The sequence below is a fragment of the Oncorhynchus gorbuscha genome, linkage group LG13, assembly GCF_021184085.1.
Source record: "Oncorhynchus gorbuscha isolate QuinsamMale2020 ecotype Even-year linkage group LG13, OgorEven_v1.0, whole genome shotgun sequence".
Taxonomy (NCBI): Eukaryota; Metazoa; Chordata; class Actinopteri; order Salmoniformes; family Salmonidae; genus Oncorhynchus; species Oncorhynchus gorbuscha.
In genome coordinates this window covers 75,663,104-75,687,141 of record NC_060185.1, presented here as the reverse complement: position 1 = coordinate 75,687,141, position 24,038 = coordinate 75,663,104, and the positions used below count along the sequence as shown (strand labels likewise).

The 24,038-nt window shown below is 42.3% G+C and overlaps 1 protein-coding gene across 4 annotated transcripts in view; it reads right to left on the bottom strand.

Annotated features, from left to right (window-relative positions):
- Nucleotides 1-24,038, bottom strand: part of LOC123993524 (LIM domain-binding protein 2-like) — a 111,420-nt gene that overhangs the window by 9,532 nt on the left and 77,850 nt on the right. Inside the window, exons 4-8 of one of the 4 annotated variants that reach the window (XM_046295756.1) lie at nt 14,819-14,941; nt 12,283-12,366; nt 8,793-8,916; nt 5,178-5,231; nt 3,860-4,008 (exon numbers count right to left, since the gene is read on the bottom strand). In XM_046295756.1, coding sequence (XP_046151712.1) covers nt 3,860-4,008; nt 5,178-5,231; nt 8,793-8,916; nt 12,283-12,366; nt 14,819-14,941 — 534 coding nt within the window. The remainder of the gene's footprint in view (nt 1-3,859; nt 4,009-5,177; nt 5,232-8,792; nt 8,917-12,282; nt 12,367-14,818; nt 14,942-24,038) is intronic. The other 3 variants (XM_046295757.1, XM_046295758.1, XM_046295759.1) reach the window with 3 other exon arrangements.

The following is a 24,038-nucleotide window of genomic DNA, read 5'->3' as shown; positions in this document are numbered from 1 at the left end:
CACACACACACACACACACACACACACACACATACACACACACATACACACACACACACCAAAGAGGATCAGGATTGGGGGGGCAACGTCTCTCAAACCCCCAAGCTACCGCCTCTACACCCTACTATGCCTTAATCACACTAATTCATTTAGGTGAGCTTTTTGACTAAATGACAATATCCACACTGATTTGTCAATTTGCATAGCTAATTAAGTCATTAGCTCAAAACGTGCTGATTGCCAACAAGCCTTGAATTCGCCATCTGTTCCTGCGGGGGTGGTTGTCAATCTACCTCTGGCCAGTTTGGGTGGTCAGACTTAGATTGGGGGAGTGTTAATTGTGATCTAATTAATAATGTTTGATCTACTCATCTCATTATCTTTAGCATTAGCTAGCCAGTTATCCCTGAATAGGCCTATGGGCTGTTAAAACAGCTAAAAATGTTCATTTTCTGATCATATGTTAGTGTATTAGCATCCCTTTTGAGATATTAGACAACCCGCTACTTCTTCTGTGTTTGCAGATCTGAAGGAACTGGACAGGTGTAAGCAATATGGTAGATGCTCCTCTATGCCCATTGAAAGGCTGGGCTGAGCTTTCAGCAAAGACCTATCTAGTCTCTTAAGATCTGCAAATACAGAATGTACCTATGAGGTGAAATGTTCAGAGGGATACAGATAGAAGCGTAACAAATAGAGCTAACAACACATGTTGATTCACACATGTTCACACATTTTCTACCTGACAGACAACCATATCTGTTCTACACAATCCATTTCTATCTGAATGTTCCCAATGAATCCTCCAGCAGACACATAGGAGTACTCTATGCTTTCATAGTAGCACTCTACATGGTTTTCAATGTCATTTCAGCCCAGCAACCAGTAGAGGTCCCTGTTGAACAACACAACAACCCACTCCCCCTCATTTCTCTATGCCCCCCATTCACCCACTCCCCCCCTTTCCTCCTTGTCCTCTCCTTATTGTCATTGGGCTCACGTAGGGCCTGTGCTCAGCCAACGAACGAACAACTTCTCAGACAAAGCTAGCAGGCGTGCAACATATGTAACCAGCATGTTACCGCCACTGCTCTTAAAGACGCATGTCAACATTAGCCATAGGAAGTGTGTGTTCTTAAAGAAAGGATGGGGGATGAGGAGGGAGGGGAGGTTGTGTGTGGGAAGGAAAGGAGAGGAGAAGGGGGGTGTATACAGATATATTGATAATGAGTGATGGCACAGAGCCAAACAGCCTCCCACTGAGAAAACAATTTGTGTGTGTGTGTGTGTGTGTGTGTGTGTGTGTGTGTGTGTGTGTGTGTGTGTGTGTGTGTGTGTGTGTGTGTGTGTGTGTGTGTGTGTGTGTGTGCGTCCCAATGATTGAGTAAGAGATAGAAGAGAGTGAGAGATAGCTAGAGTTGGCGAGGGTGTGTGTCTATTTGTGTGTGAGAAAGGGAGATTGAGGGAGAGAGATCGAGAAAGAGCAAGAGAGAGGGGGGAGCTTGAGTTGGAGAGGGTGTGTGTCTATGTGGGTGAGAGAGAGAGGCATAAAAAATATATACATAGAGAGAAAAAAGAGAGACGCCCTGGGAATTAAAAAGCATGACCTGCGGCACCGTGAGGAACAACGTAACCCAAAACAAAGAGGGTTCACAGTTCCCCAGTCTCCCTCCCTGCCTCCCTCCTATCCAAAGGGACTACAGTACTAAGCCGTCAGTATGACTCCTAACAGTCCATACAGCAAACCCAGGGTGTGATAGTGAGAAAGTACTATAGCCTGTCCAAACAATTGAGGCGCAATAGCACTTTATCCCCCGGGGTGATGTGAAGTGCGAGGTCTAACACTCAGTGGTTTAAGTAGGTGTTTAACCTCAAACTGTGTCAAGTGGCCCCATTGTATTGACATGTCAAGGAAGAAAATATGCTATGCATGGGATAGACTAGAGCCATTGGATAGACTAGCCATGGGATAGACTAGCGCCTTGGGATAGACTAGCCATGGGATAGACTAGCCATGGGATAGACTAGAGCCATGGGATAGACTAGCGCCATGGGATAGACTAGCGCCATGGGATAGACTAGCGCCATGGGATAGACTAGCCATGGGATAGACTAGAGCCATGGGATAGACTAGAGCCATGGGATAGACTAGAGCCATGGGATAGACTAGAGCCATGGGATAGACTAGAGCCATGGGATAGACTAGCCATGGGATAGACTAGCCATGGGATAGACTAGCCATGGGATAGACTAGAGCCATGGGATAGACTAGAGCCATGGGATAGACTAGCCATGGGATAGACTAGCCATGGGATAGACTAGCCATGGGATAGACTAGAGCCATGGGATAGACTAGAGCCATGGGATAGACTAGAGCCATGGGATAGACTAGCGCCATGGGATAGACTAGCCATGGGATAGACTAGAGCCATGGGATAGACTAGTCATGGGATAGACTAGAGCCATGGGATAGACTAGAGCCATGGGATAGACTAGCCATGGGATAGACTAGAGTCATGGGATAGACTAGAGCCATGGGATAGACTAGAGTCATGGGATAGACTAGAGCCATGGGATAGACTAGAGCCATGGGATAGACTAGAGCCATGGGATAGACTAGCCATGGGATAGACTAGCCATGGGATAGACTAGAGCCATGGGATAGACTAGAGCCATGGGATAGACTAGCGCCATGGGATAGACTAGCCATGGGATAGACTAGCCATGGGATAGATTAGCCATGGGATAGACTAGATCCATGGGATAGACTAGAGCCATGGGATAGACTAGAGTCATGGGATAGACTAGAGCCATGGGATAGACTAGAGCCATGGGATAGACTAGAGCCATGGGATAGACTAGCGCCATGGGATAGACTAGCTATGGGATAGACTAGCCATGGGATAGACTAGAGTCATGGGATAGACTAGAGTCATGGGATAGACTAGAGCCATGGGATAGACTAGAGCCATGGGATAGACTAGAGCCATGGGATAGACTAGAGCCATGGGATAGACTGGAGCCATTGGATAGACTAGAGCCATGGGATAGACTAGAGCCATGGGATAGACTAGAGCCATGGGATAAACTAGAGCCATGGGATAGACTAGAGCCATGGGATAGACTAGAGCCATGGGATAGACTAGAGCCATGGGATAGACTAGAGCCATGGGATAAACTAGAGCCATTGGATAGACTAGAGCCATGGGATAGACTAGAGCCATGGGATAGACTAGAGCCATGGGATAGACTAGAGCCATGGGATAGACTAGAGCCATGGGATAGACTAGAGCCATGGGATAGACTAGAGCCATGGGATAGACTAGAGCCATGGGATAGACTAGAGCCATGGGATAGACTGGAGCCATGGGATAGACTGGAGCCATGGGATAGACTAGAGCCATGGGATAGACTAGAGCCATGGGATAGACTAGAGCCATGGGATAGACTAGAGCCATGGGATAGACTAGAGCCATGGGATAGACTAGAGCCATGGGATAGACTAGAGCCATGGAGTACCAGATGATAAAGTACTCCCCAGAGCAGAGGGTATGATGCAACAGGAGAGGATAATTATAGATGAATACTTGAATAAACATATTATGATAGTAGATTGAAAGTCCTATAAATTAATTGTTGTGTTTCATTACATGCCTTCCTGCCTGTGTGTATAGTAGCTGTGTAGAAGGCCTGTATAGTTGTGTAAGAAGGTGTATAGTGGTGTAAGAATGTATAAGAGGGTGTATAGTGGTGTATAGGGGTGTATCGTGGTGTAAGAATGTGAAAGACGGTGTATAGTGGTGTAAGAGTATGTATAGTGGTGTAAGAGTGGGCCAAACCCAGTAGATCTGATGCTTACAGGTACCTGACTGGAAAGGCTGAAGTTGCTGGCAGGGCTTCTCTTCTTACTGTTGGCATTGCCCACACTGCTGTTGGCACTGCTGGCAGAGTTCTTCCTTTTCCTCCTCTTCGTCGTCGTCTGTCTTGTTGGCTCAGCTTTGGCACGACCAGCAAAGGAAACAAGAGCCATGGGGGACAACATAATGCATACACCAAGGTGGGGGTAACTCATTAAAAGATGTGTATATTGACATGCACACCCCCGCACCCATGCAAGAATGCACAGACAGACAGACATACATACACACGCACAATACGTACAACACGCAACAACTAAAAAAACGATCCATGCTTTGTTAATATCAGAGGTGAAATCAAAAGGCGTTATCTCCCAAGTCATGCCCTAGTTGGAAAGATCCCATGTTTCATTTGTATAAATGCTCAACAATAGAACGTGCTGCTTGACTTAATGTGAATGCCCTAAGGACCTTGGTGTTGTACAGTTCTCAAAAGCCTGCCCAACTTAAAACTACACTACTGTGAGAGATAACACCATCTTTTATAACAATTACTCTACTGTGACAGATAACACCATCTTTTATAAAAATTACTCTATTGTGATAGATAACACCACCTTGTCACGCCTACTCCCGTTCCCTCTCTCCAGCGCTCAACGTCACCGGTCTACTAACCACCGGTCCTGGCAACCCACATTACGCATATCTGGCAACCATCATTACGCACACCTGCTCCCCATAGCTATGCACACCTGGACTTCATCATTCACTTGATTACTTCCCCTTTATTTAGCCCTCAGTAGCCTCTGTCTTCAGGCAGTGTTGGTTTTGTTTTCTCTCACGTTCTGGACGCTTCTCATGTTTGTTAATCTGTATCGTTTCTCTATTAAACTCCATTTCTAGACCTGCTTCCTGACGTATATGTTACACACCTTTTATAAAACTACCCTACTGTGAGAGGACACCATCTTTTATCTTACTGCATCTAGATTTGTAATTTATTATTATTTATTTGTATTGCTGTGATTTGTCTTTACGAGTCAGATTGTTTGTTTGCGTCACCATATGAAGCGGTGATGGACAGTGTGGTGTCTTAGCAAACATTTTAGGCCAATGATTTAGAATTTCATAGTGACTTAGCATGAAATACTGAATGTGACATGCAGTCATCTAATTTCGTCTTTAGGCGGTTGTTGAGCATTCATGTCAAAAAGTACACAACAATGTATTTCATGGCATTCTGTTCAGAGAGAGAATAAAATACAATCTCCATGACTACATCTCTCTCTATTGAAAACTACAGGAAGACAGAAAAGGTACCTTTTTTGTGATTTGTGGGGAATATTTCCGTTTTGAAATTCTGTGGGTGTCCAGCTGAAACCAGAATCAAAATGGGTTTTGTTTATTGAAGTGATGAATTATTTTAAGTAATTAAATATCAGAGAGAGAGAGAGAGAGAGAGACCAGAAATTACAACAGAGAAAAGATAGCTGTACATTCACTGCAATGCACAGACAAATATATTGTCTAAATATTATTACTGTTGAGTGATATTTCTAAAAACATTATTACTAAGGGGTACAATTATGAAAAGTATTTATTTTCTAATTATGAGCCACACATTTAATTAATTAATGAATAAAATATTAAATAAAAAAAGGGTATATATTTGATCATTATTCTTGTGTAAAGTAATAAGATAGGTTCAGTAGAGATCTTAGCAGTACTTATATCTGTTTCTGATGTACATAAATGATGTGTTTAGCTATTTTCACCAAGTGTTTGTAAGAGAATGTTATGCCTCTGAATGTCAGTGTGGGAAAAACAACATTTCTGTGATCTTCAAAAAGATGTCTGAAAATGAAATACATTTCTTATACTAATCACACCAAGGGAGATGCTTTATTATTCAAAGGCAACCAGCGACGTCTAATTTATCTGAAAAGACGACATAACTGAGGAACATACAGTGCATTCGGAAAGTATTCAGACCTCTTGACTTTTCCCACGTGTTACGTTACAGCCTTATTCTATAATGGATTAAGAAAAGAAATCCTCATCAATCTACACACAATACACCATAATGACAAAGCAAAAACAGGTTCAAATGTTTTAAATGAAAATGTATTAAAAATACAAAAAGAAATACCTTATTTACGTAAGTATTCAGACCCTTTGCTATAATACTCGAAATTGAGCTACATCCTGTTTCCATTGATCATCCTTGAGATTTTGCACCTGTGGTAAATTCAATTGATTGGACATGATTTGGAAAGGCACACACCTGTCTACATAAGGTCCCACAGTTGACAGTGTATGTCAGAACAAAAACCAAGCCAAGAGGTAGAAGGCATTGTCCGTAGAGCTCCGAGACAGGATTGTGTCAAAGCACAGATCTTGGGAAGGGTACCAAAACATTTCTGCAGCATTGAAGGTCCCCAAGAACACAGTGGCCTCCATCATTCTTAAATGGAAGAAGTTTGGAACCAACAAGACTCTTCTTAGAGCTGGCCGCTCGGCCAAACTGAGAAGTCAGGGGAGAAGGGCCTTTGTCAGGGAGGTGACCAAGAACCCAATGGTCACTCTGACAGAGCTCCAGAGTTCCGCTGTGGAGATGGAAAAACCTTCCAAAAGAACAACCATCTCTGCAGCACTTAACCAATCAGGGCTTTATGGTAGAGTGGCCAGACGGGAGACACTCCTCAGTAAAAGGCACATGACAGCCTGCTTGGAGTTTGCCAAAAGGCACCTAAAGACTCTCAGACCACTAGAAACAAGATTCTCTGGTCTGATGAAACCAAGATTGAACACTTTGGCCTGAATGCCAAGTGTCACATCTGGAGGAAACCTGGCACCATCCCTACGGTGAAGCATGGTGGTGGCAGCATCATGCTGTGGGGTGTTTTTCAGTGGCAAGGACTGGGAGACTAGTGAGGAGCAAAGTATAGAGATCCTTGATGAAAACCTGCTCCAGAGCTCTCAGGTCCTCAGCCTGGGGCGAAAGTTCACCTTCCAACAGGACAATGACCCTAAGCACACAGTCAAGACAACGCAGGAATGGCTTCGGGACAAGTCTCTGAATGTCCTTGAGTAACCGAGTCAGAGCCCGAACCTAATCAAACATCTCTGGAGATACCTGACAGATCTTGAGAGGATCTGCAGAGAATAATGTGAGAAACTCCCCAAATTCAGGTGTGCAAAGCTTGTGCCATTGAAGACTTGAAGCTGTAATCACTGCCAAAGGTATTCAACAAAATGCTCAGTAAAGGGTCTGACTACTTATGTAAATGTGATATCAGGTTTTTTAAATACATATGCAAAAATTTATAAAAATCAGTTTTGCTTTGTCACTAATGGGTATTGTGTGTTGATTGATGAGGGAAAAAAACATTTTTAATCCATTTTAGAATAATGTAACAAAATGTTGAAAAAGTCAAGGGGTCTGAATATTTTCCGAATGCACTGTACACCTTTTAAAAAAATCAGAACTGTAATCTCTTCACCCAGAACCAAAAAAACGTCTCTATTGCTAGTCAATTGTAATGTTTAAGGTTGTCACGAGAAACTATCAAAACGGTGACAAGTCTATTACCAATTCCCATCTACTACTTTGACAAACCCAGGAACAGGAACATGATGTCCATTGTCAGAAACAACCGTCTCTGGCATCACAACTGTTTACGTCGATGTCGAACAAATGACGCACTAAACCTTGTCAATTTCCATTTAAAAAACTTATCAGTGCATAAATGCATCCGTGCTTCCTTCCTCACTAAAACAGAACCATTTTCCAGGTCTGAGAAGAATTGGAGGAAAGATGAAAAACTTGACTAATAAGGAAACCACAATTACACAATTATTAGACCAGCTTAGTTCAGTTTGGTTTCCTTTAAAAACACAGGCAGACAGACGAACTGTAGTGGCGCACGAAAGATTTATGACCAGCAAAACTGATCCTAGATCTGTGTCAAATGATAAAAGCTACCATTCTAATAATCTGGCTATTCACCCAATACCATGTTAAGAATAAAGTCCACTAGTGAAACAGGTATTGAGTAAAGGCAATATGTAAAGACATATACAGAGGGTTCTGGATCCCAAAGCTGCTGTCAGTTCCTATACAGCTGATACGTTTGGCACCTTACATTTTCTTTCACTGAACCCTGATACTATACAACATGAAATTGATCAAAGGTTTATCTCCTTGTGCACAATTACACATTGACAGTTCAACTTCTCCTTTTTCAAAGCGTCTGTTCCAGATTATTCTACGCTCATTGACAGTGAGAATTCAAACCTCTTGGGAGCTATCAGCGAGGGAGTTGGATCTTGTATTTTGATTACACCAGGCACCCTTAAAGTTCAGAAGCCTTGCACATTACACAGGTCCGAGTCAAAGGGTTTCTACTGGTGTTGCTTTTTTAAGACGTCTTGTCAAGCCCTGGCGAATATTGCAGTAATTTGCAGCCCTTGAATATGTCAAAAACTCCAGCTTTAATATTGCACAGCCAGTTTAAGCCAACTATTTTTTAAGAACCACCCTTCGAACATCAACCATAAAACCCTGAAATGGCCGGTTATAGTCTATTCAAATAAAAATTCCAGAGGAAGTCCTGATCAATTTCCTGATTCCTGACAGGGAGAATACATTTGAGGTATTATGCAATATAATACATATTTAGAAATACAAATAATGTAATAAAAATGTATTACTATTATCTTTTCAACATGGTCTCTAGAAATTAGACAATCTAACCATTGTCATTACATCACCTCAGCTCTTCTATTACTATAGTCACTATAATATTATTGGTTTTGTCCCATAGGGCACTGGTGAAAACTATTGCACAATACCGGGAATATGGTGCCATTTGGAACACAGTATTAATAGTTGCAGAACAGTGTGTTTGGTTAGTAAAGCCGTATAAACGTTACCTGGCGGGGCCACCATTCTCTGCCACTTCTGGAACAGGCATGTCTTCAGACAGTCCCTAGGGCTGAGGTTGTAGGTCTTGTGCCTGGACATGAGCTCCTGCATGGGCTCCAGGATGACACACAGCTGCAGATGATGGAAAAAAATGAACACACACACACACACACGCAAATGTTGAATTTGGAAGTATAAAAACGAAAATGCATATATAGTACATATACACGTTGTTTTCCTTGTTAGCGAAGATGGATCTGTAATTGTTGTGTGAGCTTCGCTCTAAAGGGTATCATTTCTACATACTGTATCTGAAATTCTGTATTACAGAATCCAACAAGGAGAATCCTCAAGTGATCTATGAAGTCATCACAAAAAGGACACGGGGGCCAGTTTGACCGTTTAAATATGGAAAAACACTCACAGCTGTGTAACTTTCACATGTGGCATGCAGCCTCCCTCAACAGTTATCTTAGGCAGCAACAAACATCAAAATGCTCGTCCCTGCTGTCACACCAAAGCATTGTCATGCGGGTACACAGACCCTTCAAATTAGTGGATTCGGCTATTTCAGCCACACCCTTTGATGACAGGTGTATAAAAATGAGCACACAGCCATGCAATCTCCACAGACAAACATTGGCAGTAGAGTGGCCTTACTAAGGAACTCAGTGACTTTCAACGTTCAACATAATAGAATGCCACCTTTCCAACAAGTGAGTTTGTCAAATTTCTGCCCTGCTAGAGCTGTCCCAGTCAACTGTAAGTGATGTTATTGTGAAGTGGAAACGTCTAGGAGCAACAACGGTTCAGCCGTGAAGTGGTAGGCCAAACAAGCTCACAGAATGGGACCACCGAGTGCTGAAGCGCATAGCGTGTAAAAAATAGTCTGTCCTCGGTTGCAACGCTCACTACAGAGTTCCAAACTGCACCGGCTCGAGTGGTGTAAAGCTCGCCGCCATTGGACTCTGGAGCAGTGAAAACAAGTTCACTGGAGTGATGAATCACACTTCACCATCTGGCAGTCCGATGGACGAATCTGGGTTTGGCGAATGCCAGGAGAACTCTACCCGCCCCAATGCATAGTGCCAACTGCAAAGTTTGGTTGAGGAGGAATAATGTTCTGGCGCTGTTTTTCAAGGTTTGGAAAGGGAAATCTTAAAATGTCCAATAATTATAATCCACCTAATATTTCCCATTTCCTGTTGCTGCAGGATTTGTTTTCCTGATGTAGAAAATTGGCTCAAATTAAGATCCTACATATCTAGGCCTATCAAAACAGACCTGGGTGTGTAAATAGGATCAGCCTTTTAGATCATAAGGAATAGGATTCACTACTACTACAGATCTATTTCCTAATGCCATTGGACAGTATGCAGGCGAAGAGAACATGCATGTAACACATGTAGCACACTAAGCCCATGTTGTTTCTCTGTTGCTGTCCTCTTGACACGGCTATATCTCCCCTAGCTCAGGGAACAATCCCTGGATTTGACCCTGAAAACAAGTGCTATTTTCAGGTTGAATGGTAGGAAGTCTGCTGCACGGCTCTAACACATGGAAAGGCTTAAATACAGTGACCAAAAAAAGCTTGTTTTGACCTTTGGCCAGGAAACCATCAGTCTCTTTGGAAGAACTGATAAACGGTAGGAAATGCATGGGCGCCTTTTGAAAGACAATAAAGACTCCATTTATGTGAGGAAAGGGCGTATTTTATTTGAACAGCGACACTCTAAGATAGCAAGAGAAAAATCATTACGGCTCACAGTGACGTGAGGCAGACCGGTGATATTTACTCAAAGTACAGTATGAAATTGACCCCACCTCCAAAAGTCAGCCAATTCCTAATTTGCCTCAGAGCCAAGACTAGGATTTGTTGGTGAAAAATTACAAGGGGTATTTTGTTTGGGATAAATTAGGTAGGTTGTGGGGTGTCATAAAAACTCAAAGGAATAGCCTAGTAGCATTACACTAACGGTCATTAGCGAAATTTCCTTTAGGTAATGGATGACATATTGTCATTAACTGGAAAGCAAGTCTGTCTCTGTAATTTGAGTTGTGCAAAATAACTAAATAATACACTGTAGGTGTGTTATGGCGCACACCTCTCCAAAACTACACTCAATATATTCCATATGATCATTCCATATGCTTTCCATAATTATTTTCATGGTATGCTGCAAGGAATCTTTAAAAAAACATGAATCCAACAAAATGTTAAGAACGGTCATTCAAAAATCTACCCAAAAGCCCTCTCTCTGTCTCTCGCTCTCTCTCCCCTCTCTCTCCCCCCACTCTCTCTACACATTCTTCATAATAAACAGTGGCTAAGCTCTTCGCCGTCTCTCCGTGCTGCATTTCACAATTATGAGTCAACAGGGAGCATTCATTAATGTTATGCTAATTTTCTCAATCCAATTAATTCACTCCCTCTCTCTTTTCTCCCTCACTCTTCTTCTCTTGTTCTCCCATTTGGAAATCGGAGCTGTCACTCAATCTTGGAATGAAAAGCACAAACAAAAGACATCTGAAATACTGACTAATGTATTCTGGTGCAGACAGCTGAGAGGTCCACTAAGTTTATGTTTTAAATACACTGAGGACTGGAACCAAAAAGTAAAGAAGAACATATAGGTGGATTTTCACTGATGCATTTATTGTGATAGCTGTCAATGCTCTAATATGTATTCAGATTAAAATAACATATGGTGACAGCTATCAGTACTGTTTTATGTATTCAGATTAAAATAACATATGGTGACAGCTATCAGTACTGTTTTATGTATTCAGATTAAAATAACATATGGTGACAGCTATCAGTACTGTTTTATGTATTCAGATTAAAATAACATATGGTGACAGCTATCAGTACTGTTTTATGTATTCAGATTAAAATAACATATGGTGACAGCTATCGGTACTGTCTGTGAATGGAATTATATTGTATATTCCATCTTGACATTTTATAAATATTATTTTTCAGGTACCTAACAATTACAAATTGTGGAGGGTATGCTATGGCACCTATATCAAGGTGATTGTTGAACTGAATAGTGTTGTGTGTGTGTGTGTGTGTGTGTGTGTGTGTGTGTGTGTGTGTGTGTGTGTGTGTGTGTGTGTGTGTGTGTGTGTGTGTGTGTGTGTGTGTGTGTGTGTGTGTGTGTGTGTGTGTGTGTGTGTGTGTGTGTGTGTGTGTGTGTGTGTGTGTGTGTGTGTGTGTGTGTGTGTGTGTGTGTGTGTGGAAAAGGAAAAGAGAGAAAAGAAAGAAAAGAAAGAAAAGAGAGAGAGAGCAACAGAAAGCAACAGAAAGACCCACACAGACACAGCCGGAGAGAGACAGAGACAGACACAGACAGACACACAGACAGAGAGAGACAGAGACATAAACAGAAGGACACAGACAGAGACAGCGAGAGACAGAGGGAGACAGAGACAGAGAGACAGACACGGAGAGAGAGAAAGATACAGAAAGACAAACAGGAGACAGAGAGCTCTTACCCTGAGGTAGTTGAGGGTGAAGTTGGTCAGCCCCATGCGGGTGATGTTTTTGGAGAGCTGTTCCAGAACCTGGGGGTCTTGTGCCTAAGGGTTGGGGGGGGGGGCAACATACAGTTAGCATTAATATTAACTACTAATATTAATTTGTTAGAACTCAATTATATAATAGACATCTTCAGTCTGAAAATGCTGTGTATTGACAAAACGAAAGACAGATGAGAAGCCTAGCCTGGCTCTGCGTCCATTCAAAATCAAAAACACACTAATTCCCAGTTGAATCTTGGTGTAGAGAAAGTCAGGAAAGATGGTTGATGGTAAAAAAAATACACATCTAAACATCTGTTTATCTTAGAGTATGATTTGAAATTGGAAACTAAATATCAATATCAAGAAGCCACCTGACTACAGCTTAGTGTTGTGAGAACCTGGGACTCCAAGAGATGTCAAATACTTTCTCATCTATGGTCATCAACAACTACATTGAATACCCATTCAAAAATTCAGTGTCAGAATACACTAGCCTTAAAATACCCACAAAACTGTCCCACTGGGCCGACGTCAGCTCAACATCTAGTTTTGATTTACATTTGGTTGACTAACGTGAATTGAATGTGAAATCAAAAATAATTTCATAATTTCTTTGAATTTAGGTTAAAAGTTGGGTGAAAAAAATATGAAATGGGCCTCCTGAGTGGTGCAGAAATCTAAGGCACTGCATCGCTGTGCTAGAGGCATCACTATAGACCCGGGTTAGATCCCAGGCTGTATCACAACCAGCCGTGATCGGGAGTCCCATAGGGAGGCGCTCAATTGGCCCAGCGTCGTTCGGGTTAGGGGAGGGTTTGGCCGGGGGAGCTTAACTTGGCTCATTGCGCTCTAGCGACTCCTTGTGGCAGGCCGGGAGCCTGCAGGCTGACCTCGGTCATCAGGTGAATGGTGTTTCCTCTGACAAATTGGTGTGGCTGGCTTCCGGGATTAAGTCAAAATTGGGGAGAAAAGGGAGATAAAATACAAATCTGTTTTCAATTCCACATTGATTTGACACCATCACATTTTATATTTTGTATGAAATGATGTGAAAACAACACTGATTCAACCAACTTTTGCCCAGTGGGGTGAAACTATGAAATACCTATGAAACACGTATTTTTCCAATCCAAAATGTGTGCTTTTACAAGAAATTAATGTTTGAAAAAAAAATGTATGTTTAGAATTTTATAACAAAGTCTGCAAAATGTGCGTGTGTGTTTGTGTGCGTGTGAGCACATACATCCATGTGCATGTGTGTATGTGTATATATGTGTTTGTGTCTATGTCTGTCTGTGAATGTCTGGGGGCAATGTGCATGCACACATGAACTAGCACAATTGTGTCTGTCTAAATTCAGTCTTCCCACTTCCAGTCCGGACTCTCTCTACACTTTTCATTAGTCGAGGCTATGATCAAAAGAGCTAACTCACTTTTACACATCACTCGTATGCCTGTGAAATATCCATCCAAGGCCCACAATACCCTACTCTCCTGAAATTAGTGGGAATACCCACAGGGGCCAATTTAATCGGGTGTGAATTTTATATAAAGATTTGGCAAAAAGAAGGAGGCTGGCTATTCAGGGAAAACTACTTCTTAAATACACCTTTAGGCCCACAGGGCTGAAGAAAAAGTTTCAGTGTTGCACACTTCGAGGTAGGTGTGTTTAGGTTATGATAGGTGACATGCAGACAGGGAATGTATTTGATGGAAACATATTCATGATATTAGAGTATGACTAGAGTATGACTGTGCACTACTGAATATAATATACTATGTATAACGTATGGAACTATGACAACCTATAAGTTGCTCACTTCACTGCCCTTCCCTCCGTGTGACTATTATGTTCATTACACTGGAATTAAACAGATTATTCAAGTGACCTTGTTATTTATTTTGCTCAGGCAAGGGTCCTCTTTCATCCAAGCCTTCCTTTGATGTCTGCAAATAAATTGGTTTTTAAAATCCCTCCAAATTGGGACACTTTCCAAACTGCTTTGTATAGCTTTTAAATTCATATGCTTATGAATAGCGTCTAAGTGTCTTGGTGGAGTTGGGCCACTTAAGAGCCCGGGGAAGAGGACTCTCATTAACATTCGAGAATAGGATACACCTGGATGGAAAATGGGTGGGTGGTGATTGGTGCATGTTGATGATCTCAAACCATAGAGTTGGATAGAGGGTATATGTTTGCATCTTGCCATAATGGCTTCTGTGACATCACCCTCTATCCAGCATGGGCATCACCCTCTATCCAGCATGGGCATCACCCTCTATCCAGCATGGGCATCACCCTCTATCCAGCATGGGCATCACCCTCTATCCAGCATGGGCATCACCCTCTATCCTGCATGGGCATCACCCTCTATCCAGCATAGGCAGCACCCTCTATCCAGCATAGGCAGCACCCTATATCCAGCATAGGCAGCACCACCTATCCAACTCTGTGGTACATTTGTGTCGCCGTGCAATCGGCCCATGTTGATGATGTCACACAACTCACGTGCATGGCCAGGATGCTGCGGGGGATGAGTTCTCGGTATTGCCGGATGGTGAAGTGCCAGGTCTTGATCCTCATGAGGTCGTCAAAGGCAAATTCAAGAATCAGTCTGCCCTCTGTGCATACCTGTCCAACAACAAAATGGGGAACACTTTATCTGAAGGGGGTATACATAAGGCATTCATAACACCTGCATGAGAACAGGCATGACACCTTTATGAGTCTTGTAGTATCATTCATAACAACCTTTGTAACAAATGTAGGCCTATAGTATTCAGCTTCATTCAAGAGCGCTTTTCAAAATAAAAGGCCCTTAGGATACAGTATACTACGGTTTACATCACCTTCAAAATAATTCCCCATATTGATGTATTTCTTTTACGATCAGTCATTTTTAGCTAGCTGGCACGCGGGCGTCTGTTTATTTGGGTAATCATTACAGGGATCGATTCTTAATACTCAGCAGGATGTCATTCACTTTGGAATACGTTTAAGTTTTTAAGAATTGGGCAGGCTATTATTTACTCCGTCCTTATTCAGCTGGTCTGTCCTTGTTCCTCTCATTCCTCACACTCGCTTTAAGATGATGTTGAGAGGAGTGTGTTTACGGCAGAGACACAAGAACTTTGGGTCAGAGAGAGTTGCCAATTAAGAGAGAGAGAGAGAGAGAGAGAAAGAGAGAGAGGGAGAGTGTGCAAGAGAGCGAGAGAGAGAGAAAAAAAGACAGAGGAGTGTGCGAGAACGAGAGAGAGAAAGAGAGAAAAATGTAGTGTGCAAGAGAGAGAGAGAGAGAGAGTGTATGTGTGTGGACGAGTATGAGAGAGCCAGAAAAAACACACACACATTCGCCCCTTTAGACAAATTCAGTGTTGTCAGGGTTCTTGCAGTTCCCAATGTTTCGTTGCTGTGGCAACCAGAGGGAGGGATAGAGCGAGCAGCAAAAAAAAAATCAGCTGATTAGTTGGCATGGCAACAGAAAAGATGTAATCCCACCAGACACTCTAATCAATGCCCCCAGCACAGATGGTCTCCCGAGGATCAACAAGAAAGAGGCTGGCGGGCATACAGGCCTGGTCACGTGGTATCACTCCGCCACAATGGAAAAAAAGAAAAAGTAGAGAAAAGGGGAATATTTTTTCCTCTACTAGCTCCTACCATTGAATATATGATTTAGGGCATTCTGGGGATGTAGTATAGTCTATGCTACTTGGCTAAAATGTGACGATGTTTCTGTGTGCCTTGATAGTGTATTCATGAGTTGTTCTTACTATTGGGATTAAGAGTCGGAACTACTTTTTGATAGTTATCGAGCTTAACGGTTAGTCGTTGGAGGGATGCTGTTCAGGCCGATAATGCGTATGTTTTTAGATAGATTAATGCGGATTAGACAGAAGCAATGTTTTTTTTTAATTATCAGAAGTGTTTAATGGACAATGGAAAGCGCTTTCATTCTAGTTTGAAAATCATTCCAGCTGCTTCACATACTATTGACCTCCAGCCACAGTGCAAAAATATGAGTTTAACAATACTGGCTACAGAGCTAAGTGAAATTCTGTATCGCTTCCATTGGTATTAACACAAAGACCTACACATGCTAAAATATGTTTTTAAACATCATGAAACCTTTTCATGGGAGTTAAATAAATGATACGGGTTGTTTGCCTCTGGGGGTACACTTGAGCCAAAAGGGGTCCCCTAAATGGACAGAAATATTGTCCAGAAGAAATGTATGAATATTATATCATATGTGTACATAAACTGTACAGCAAACATTCAAGCCAAAATGTGATGGAAACAATTAAAAACGACACCTTTATGATATCGGTTGGCTAAAGTGGCTTGTTAACAAAACCTTTAGTCTTACAACACGACACTTCACAGGACCGTACGAAAAGTAGGGGCAACGGATGAAAATCCTGGTCAATAAAAACACTGTCCATAAAAAGGTAAGGCCCCTTGGAGGGTCCCCATTGATTTAAGATGCCTGTAATAAATATTGTGCACATTCGCTTAGCTAAGGGATCTCAACCACATATTCTGAGAGTAACACAACATCCCATCATTCTCTACTGTATAAGATGCAACTGTAGGCCTTATTCATGATGGATTAGGTTTATATATCAATATTACTGAAAGATGATTCATTATGAATAAGGGCATAATAGAGCATTAATAACACATCTGTTACATGTAGTTACATTATAAAACATCATACATTCATTATGTATTAGGCTGTAATACAGTTAATAACAGGAAATACATTCTATAGTCAAGTATTTATTGTATTAGGCTGTAATATACCGTCATTACACTGATATTATGTACCAATTCATCAACCATATCAATTCAATTAGCCTTTTGCTTAAACAGTTTACACAATAAACAAATTAAAATTAACAGGAGAGAGATAGAATCAGTGCCTGATAAACTAGGCTGGCTTTTTTCTTCTGTCCCCACAGGTAGCGATGGTCCACTGGGCTACAGTAACATGGATCTTAGCCCAGATGCTATGATGCTACATCCACAGAGCACCCACCTGGTTCTTCTGTCCCCACAGGTAGCGATGGTCCACTGGGCTACAGTAACAAGGACCTTAGCCCAGATGCTACGATGCTACATCCACAGAGCACCCACCTGGTTCTTCTGTCCCCACAGGTAGCGAGGGCCCACTGGGCTACAGTAACAAGGACCTTGGCCCCGATACTACGATGCTATATCCACAGAGCCCAGGTTTTTAATAACCTGCCCAGGGACTGTGGTTGAAATTTAGCCGGCTGGCTAAAACCGGCAGTTTTACTGAAAAGTTGATTAATGTGCACTGTCCCTGTAAAAATAAAATAAACTCAAACATACTATAGTAGGACCTGCTGGGTGTTGAATAGAGGTGCTGGGACACTATAGGGGTACAGCAGGGGGTACCATCATCCAAAAACTGACACTCCCACCTCACACGCACACATACACACACACATACTTCGGGATTACACATCCAGATTACTCCCAGTGGGATTGCAGGGGTTTTTCCCTTTGGAATAGAGAAGCAGCCGGGATGAGGAATGGGGGGATGGAGGGAGGGGGGTGGAGGAGAGGGAAGAGGGAGGAGGGAGGAGGAGAGGGAAGAGGGAGGAGGGAGGAGGAGAGGGAAGAGGGAGGAGGGTGGAGGAGAGGGAAGAGGGAGTGAGGTAGAGAGCTCATTGAGATTCAGCACTCCAGAGCCAGAAGCTTGGATGGAAGCTCCCGGAACGTGCTCTGTTTGTGGAATTTATTTTAATTAACAAAATTTCCCCTTCCTGATTTTGTTAAAGCTTGAATGGGGTGGTTGGTTGAGAAAATGTCACTGCAATGAAAAAAGGGTTCCAAAAGGGTTCTTCGGCTGTCCCCATAGGAGAATAGGTTCTACATGGAACCCAAAAGTTTTCTACCTGGAACAAAATTGGTCCCCCTATGGGGACAGCTGAAGAACCCTTTTGGAACCCTTTTTTCTAAGATTGTATGGTATACACCTAACATGGTGGCCAGGTTTTATGATAACACTGTATTGTGGGTAAAATTGGACCAGCCTTAAAATCATGGTGTGTGCTTCAATGCAGTGTTCATTCAGGGCACAAGGAATTTCTGTAGCTATTCTCGCTAGCATGAGCCTCACTTTAAATTTAAAAGACAGTCTGCAGAACCAGATTCCAATGCAGTTTACCATCTGAATCAGGTAATGCTAGATACTCCTGTTAAGAGACACGCCCAACATGCACTATATTTTCTTCGGCTTTGTGATTTAAATATATATATATATATTTTAAATATATACTCTTATGGCATGGATACGAACTTGAAATAAATATTTCAATTTGAAAGTGAACTTCATAAAATCACATACGATCTTGGTGTTTTGGTCACAATGACAGCCTTGCATTGTATACAGCCTTGCATTGTATACAGCCTTGCATTGTATACAGCCTTGCATTGTATACAGCCTTGCATTGTATACAGCCTTGCATTGTATACAGCCTTGCATAAATCACAATGACAGCCATACAGATACAGGAAAAAGTAGTCATGGCAGCGGCTGAACAACATTACGTTTGCCAACTTGGTCTCATAGACTAGATGTAACATAGTAAACAAAAATCTGGGACGCTAAAATTAGTATGATATGTTACGTTTGGTATGGTTACATAAGACAGAAGGATACTTAAAGGAGAATTTCCATATTTGTGAAATAATCTCCATTTTTTATGTAAATGGTTTGTTTTAGAAGGGTCCAGACACTTTTGGCTTGTTTTTGAGAAACTTATCCCAGCTGCGATTCACTTCCTCAGTGCTCGTTGTGCAGTATCAGGGATCAACCTACATCCCTATACTGAGAGCGTGTCCATTTCTAAAATGACATATTTAGGTGTTTTTGGAGCTTGTCTTTTGCGTGCCCTGATACTGTACAACGTGCAATGAGGCTGGGGAAAGGTTCTCAAAAACAAGCCAAATCACAAAAAAGGATGTGCATATAATGCGAATGTCGAGCAACCCAAAAGTTGCGAGTTGAAATCTAATCAACTTTAGCATTATAGCTAATTACCAACTTCACAACTACTTACTACTGTTTAGCTACATTGCAAATTCTTAGCATGCTATCTAACCCTTCCCCTAACCTTAATCCTTTAACCTCCCTCCTAACCTTAACCCTAACCCCTAACGTTAGTTACAACAAATTGGAATTTGTAACATAGTTACACATTGAAATTTGGAACATATCATATCAAACTGCAATTCGTAACTTATCATATGAATAGTAATTCATAACATATCATGCCAAATGGATGATGGACATCCACAAAAACATACCATTCTAAATGGAGTGTCCACGGATTTACATACAGAATAATACGAAATCCTATGAGATCAGTTTGCCGCCTGCAGCAGCAAGCGCTCAAAAGAATTCCTTTGGAGGTTCCTTGTTTAGTATTCACCATGCTGTGATTGCGTTTCGCCATCCGTCATAGTTTTTCTGTGATTGTGTAGCCTTCATATGCTGCGTTCAGGTGTCTCTGTCAACTAGGAAATGCTTTTAAACTATGTGATTAAATGAGTCTGTTATCAACAAATTGACTGTTTTAGACTATTGTATTTTAATCAAGCAAGATAAATAAATGTGAAATCACTACTGAGTGAATGAACAAAATCATTTTGGAACAAACGCTTCCAGACATTTAAATTCTCTGTCAAAATCAACGTGTTAAAAAGACAATTCATGACGTCATGGTTAAAGTTACCACTAAAGTTAAAGTTAAAGTTATCAGAATATTGGGCGTTCGCCTCCCGGAGATATTTTGCCCTCATCCTATGGCAAAGTTTTCCAAACTCAATCTTGGGGGCCCCCCCTGGGTGTACATTGTGGTTTTTGTCCTAACACTACACAGCTGATTCAAATAACCTATTCATCATCAAGCTTTGATTATTTGAATCAGCTGTGAGTGCTAGTGCAAAAAACAAAACGTGCACCCAGGGTGGGCCCCAGGACGAAGTTTGGGAAACCTTGCCCTACAGTACTGAAATGCAAACACCAGCTAGTTGACATAGCGCCGTCTCTATGCACTTGTTGATGTCCTCCTCCCACTGGAACATCCAACTCCTCCACTGTCATGTCAGAGTAGACCACCGTTGTCACAGAGAACATTCGGATGGACTACCTCCAAATCAACTCTCATCTGACACGCCAGGGCTGTCCCCTCTGTGTGTCCCAAGTCGTTTCCACTGAGGTGGATGAATATGATATATTCACGATCACACCTCGCCTTGGCGAGAGAGAATATTTCAAAACCCTTTCACTGAGAACAGATCATCCATATTTCACACTCCTGTAGTCATCTAGCCAGCTGCATTGTTTAATCGCATAGTAAATATTTGCTTCAGTTTTTGTTTCCTTGCTCTCACCAATTTGCTTTGAGCAATGATCAGTAGTATTATGAGCTGGGATCTTATCAATAAATGAAACCAATAAAACCCACAACATTGGGAGGGTTCACAAGGAGAGCACGTGTTAAACTGTATAATAATGATACATAATCACCTTCCATGGAAATTAAAATATATATATTTTTAAATCACATTAAAAAGAAAAAAAATATGTTATAGGTGAAAATAGGCATTGGTCTAAAGCTGAAAAGGAAATTCACATGAGCACCACAATGCCTATTCCACCCATGCTCTACCAAGATAGTCCAGCACACAGCTTTGACCTACTACAGTATGTTGGTATTGTACTTCAAACTATGAGTAGGTAGGTTGCTTCGGATTCAAGCCTTCTCAAACATCCAAATTCATACTCAGAGGGATAATGGACCTTACTGTGTCCTGCTTTTACAATTATGTACACTGATATATATATACAGTATATATAGGGCAAGGAAGCCCCGCACCCTTACTCAGAGGGATAATGGACTTTACAGTGTCCTGCTTTTACAATTATGTACACTGATATATATATATATATATATACACACACTGCTCAAAAAAATAAAGGGAACACTTAAACAACACAATGTAACTCCAAGTCAATCACACTTCTGTGAAATCAAACTTTCCACTTAGGAAGCAACACTGATTGACAATAAATTTCACATGCTGTTGTGCAAATGGAATAGACAACAGGTGGAAAATATAGGCAATTAGCAAGACATCCCCAATAAAGGAGTGTTTCTGCAGGTGGTGACCTAAGACGACTTCTCAGTTCCTATGCTTCCTGGCTGACGTTTTGGTCACTTTTGAATGAGTCTACAACCCACACAAGTGGCGGCTCAGGTAGTGCAGCTCATCCAGGATGGCACATCAATGCGAGCTGTGGCAAGAAGGTTTGCTGTGTCTGTCAGCGTAGTGTCCAGAGCATAGAGGCGCTACCAGGAGACAGGCCAGTACATCAGGAGACTTGGAGGAGGCCGTAGGAAGGAGGAGCAGAAGGAGCACTGCCAGAGCCCTGCAAAATGACCTCGAGCAGGCCAAAAATGTGCATGTGTCTGCTCAACCGGTCAGAAACAGACTCCATGAGGGTGGTATGAGGGCCCGACATCCACAGGTGGGGGTTGCGCTTACAGCCCAACACCGTGCAGGACGTTTGGCATTTGCCAGAGAACACCAAGATTGTCAAATTCGCCACTGGCGCCCTGTGCTCTTCACAGATGAAAGCAGGTTCACACTGAGCACATGTGACAGACGTGACAGTCTGGAGACGCCGTGGAGAACGTTCTGCTGCCTTCAACATCCTCCAGCATGACCGGTTTGGCAGTGGGTCAGTCATGGTGTGGGGTGGCATTTCTTTGGGGGGCCACACAGCCCTCCATGTGCTCGCCAGAGGTAGCCTGACTGCCATTAGGTACCAAGATGAGATCCTCAGACCCCTTGTGAGACCATATGCTGGTGCGGTTGGCCCTGGGTTCCTCCTAATGCTAGACCTCATGTGGCTGGAGTGTGTCAGCAGTTCCTGCAAGACGAAGGCTTTGATGCTATGGACTGGCCCGCCCGTTCCCCAGACCTGAATCCAATTGAGCACATCTGGGACATCATGTCTTGCTCCATCCACCAACGCCACGTTGCACCACAGACTGTCCAGGAGTTGGCGGATGCTTTACTCCAGGTCTGGGAGGAGATCCCTCAGGAGACCATCCGCCACCTCATCAGGAGCATGCCCAGGCGTTGTAGGGAGGTCATACAGGCACGTGGAGGCCACACACACTACTGAGCCTCATTTTGACTTGTTTTAAGGACATTACATCAAAGTTGGATCAGCCTGTAGTGTGGATTTCCACTTTAATTTCCAGACCTCCATGGGTTGATAAATTTGATTTCCATTGATAAGTTTTGTGTGATCTTGTTGTCAGCACATTCACCTATGTAAAGAAAAAAGTATATAATAAGAATATTCCATTCATTCAGATCTAGGATGTGTTATGTTAGTGTTCCCTTTATTTTTTTGAGCAGTGTATATAGTAGCAGGTTCAAGGGTGTGGGGTTTCCATGTCACCAAGTTCAATAACCAAACACGCACAAGGAGCTAGAACGCAAATGGGGAGTTTATTAGGGAGTTTTGCACACTGGGGAAAAGAGGGGAATTCACCAACCATTTCACAGTCCACAATCCGTTCTCGTTGTCCGTTCTGTTCTCCAGAGGTAATCCTAAAACTCGGGTCCTCAGCCAAATCGGTTCGGTACACAGTGGGGGTTATCAAATAGAAAACACGATCATATTGGAAACACAAGTGGTCCTGAGGTTAATTCAATATTACACAAGTAAGCTAATAGTTACAGAAATCAGGAATGCAGACAGGCTCAATCTATCTGAGCTACTGTGTCCAACACAACACCACCTATTGTTACATTGGGCACCAATTTACCAAAAAAAGGATGTTATTATGATACATTTTTTTGGATTACATGTTTGCTAATATAGGCATGTACCACATTACTATAAGGCCAAACATCTCAATCAAGCCTGATGGTCTGGTAAGTATAAAAGCAAAGCATTTAAAAGCAAAGCACCTTTCATTTATAAAAAAAGCATGAAATGTTAGCATAATGGGATAATGTCTTACTGTGGTGTGTGAAGAATCCAAAACTTCACCTTGTATACAGTACAAATCATATTATTGAGGAAGCACCTAATCTAAGAGTATGAATTAGGCTGTTTGAGATGGTTTGAATCCTAAACAACCTGCCTACACATAGTTTGAAGTACAATACCAACATAGCTACTGTAGTAGCTCAAAGCTGTGTGCTGGAAAACCTTGGTAGAGCATGGGTGGAATAGGCATTGTGCCACTACTTGTGCCACTACCTGTCACGCTCAATGTATTAAACGATATCATAACCGCCATCGATAAAATACAAGTACTGTGCAGCCGTCTTCATCGACCTGGCCAAGGCTTTCGACTCTGTCAATCACCATATTCTTATCGGCAGACTCAGTAGCCTCGGTTTTTCTAATGACTGCCTTGCCTGGTTCACCAACTACTTTGCAGACAGAGTTCAGTGTGTCAAATCGGAGGGCATGTTGTCCGGTCCTCTGGCAGTCTCTATGGGGGTGCCACAGGGTTCAATTCTCGGGACGTCTCTTTTCTTTGTATATATCAATGATGTTGCTCTTGCTGCGGGCGATTCCCTGATCCAACTCTACGCAGACGACACCATTCTGTATACTTCTGGCCCTTCCTTGGACACTGTGCAATCTAACCTCCAAACG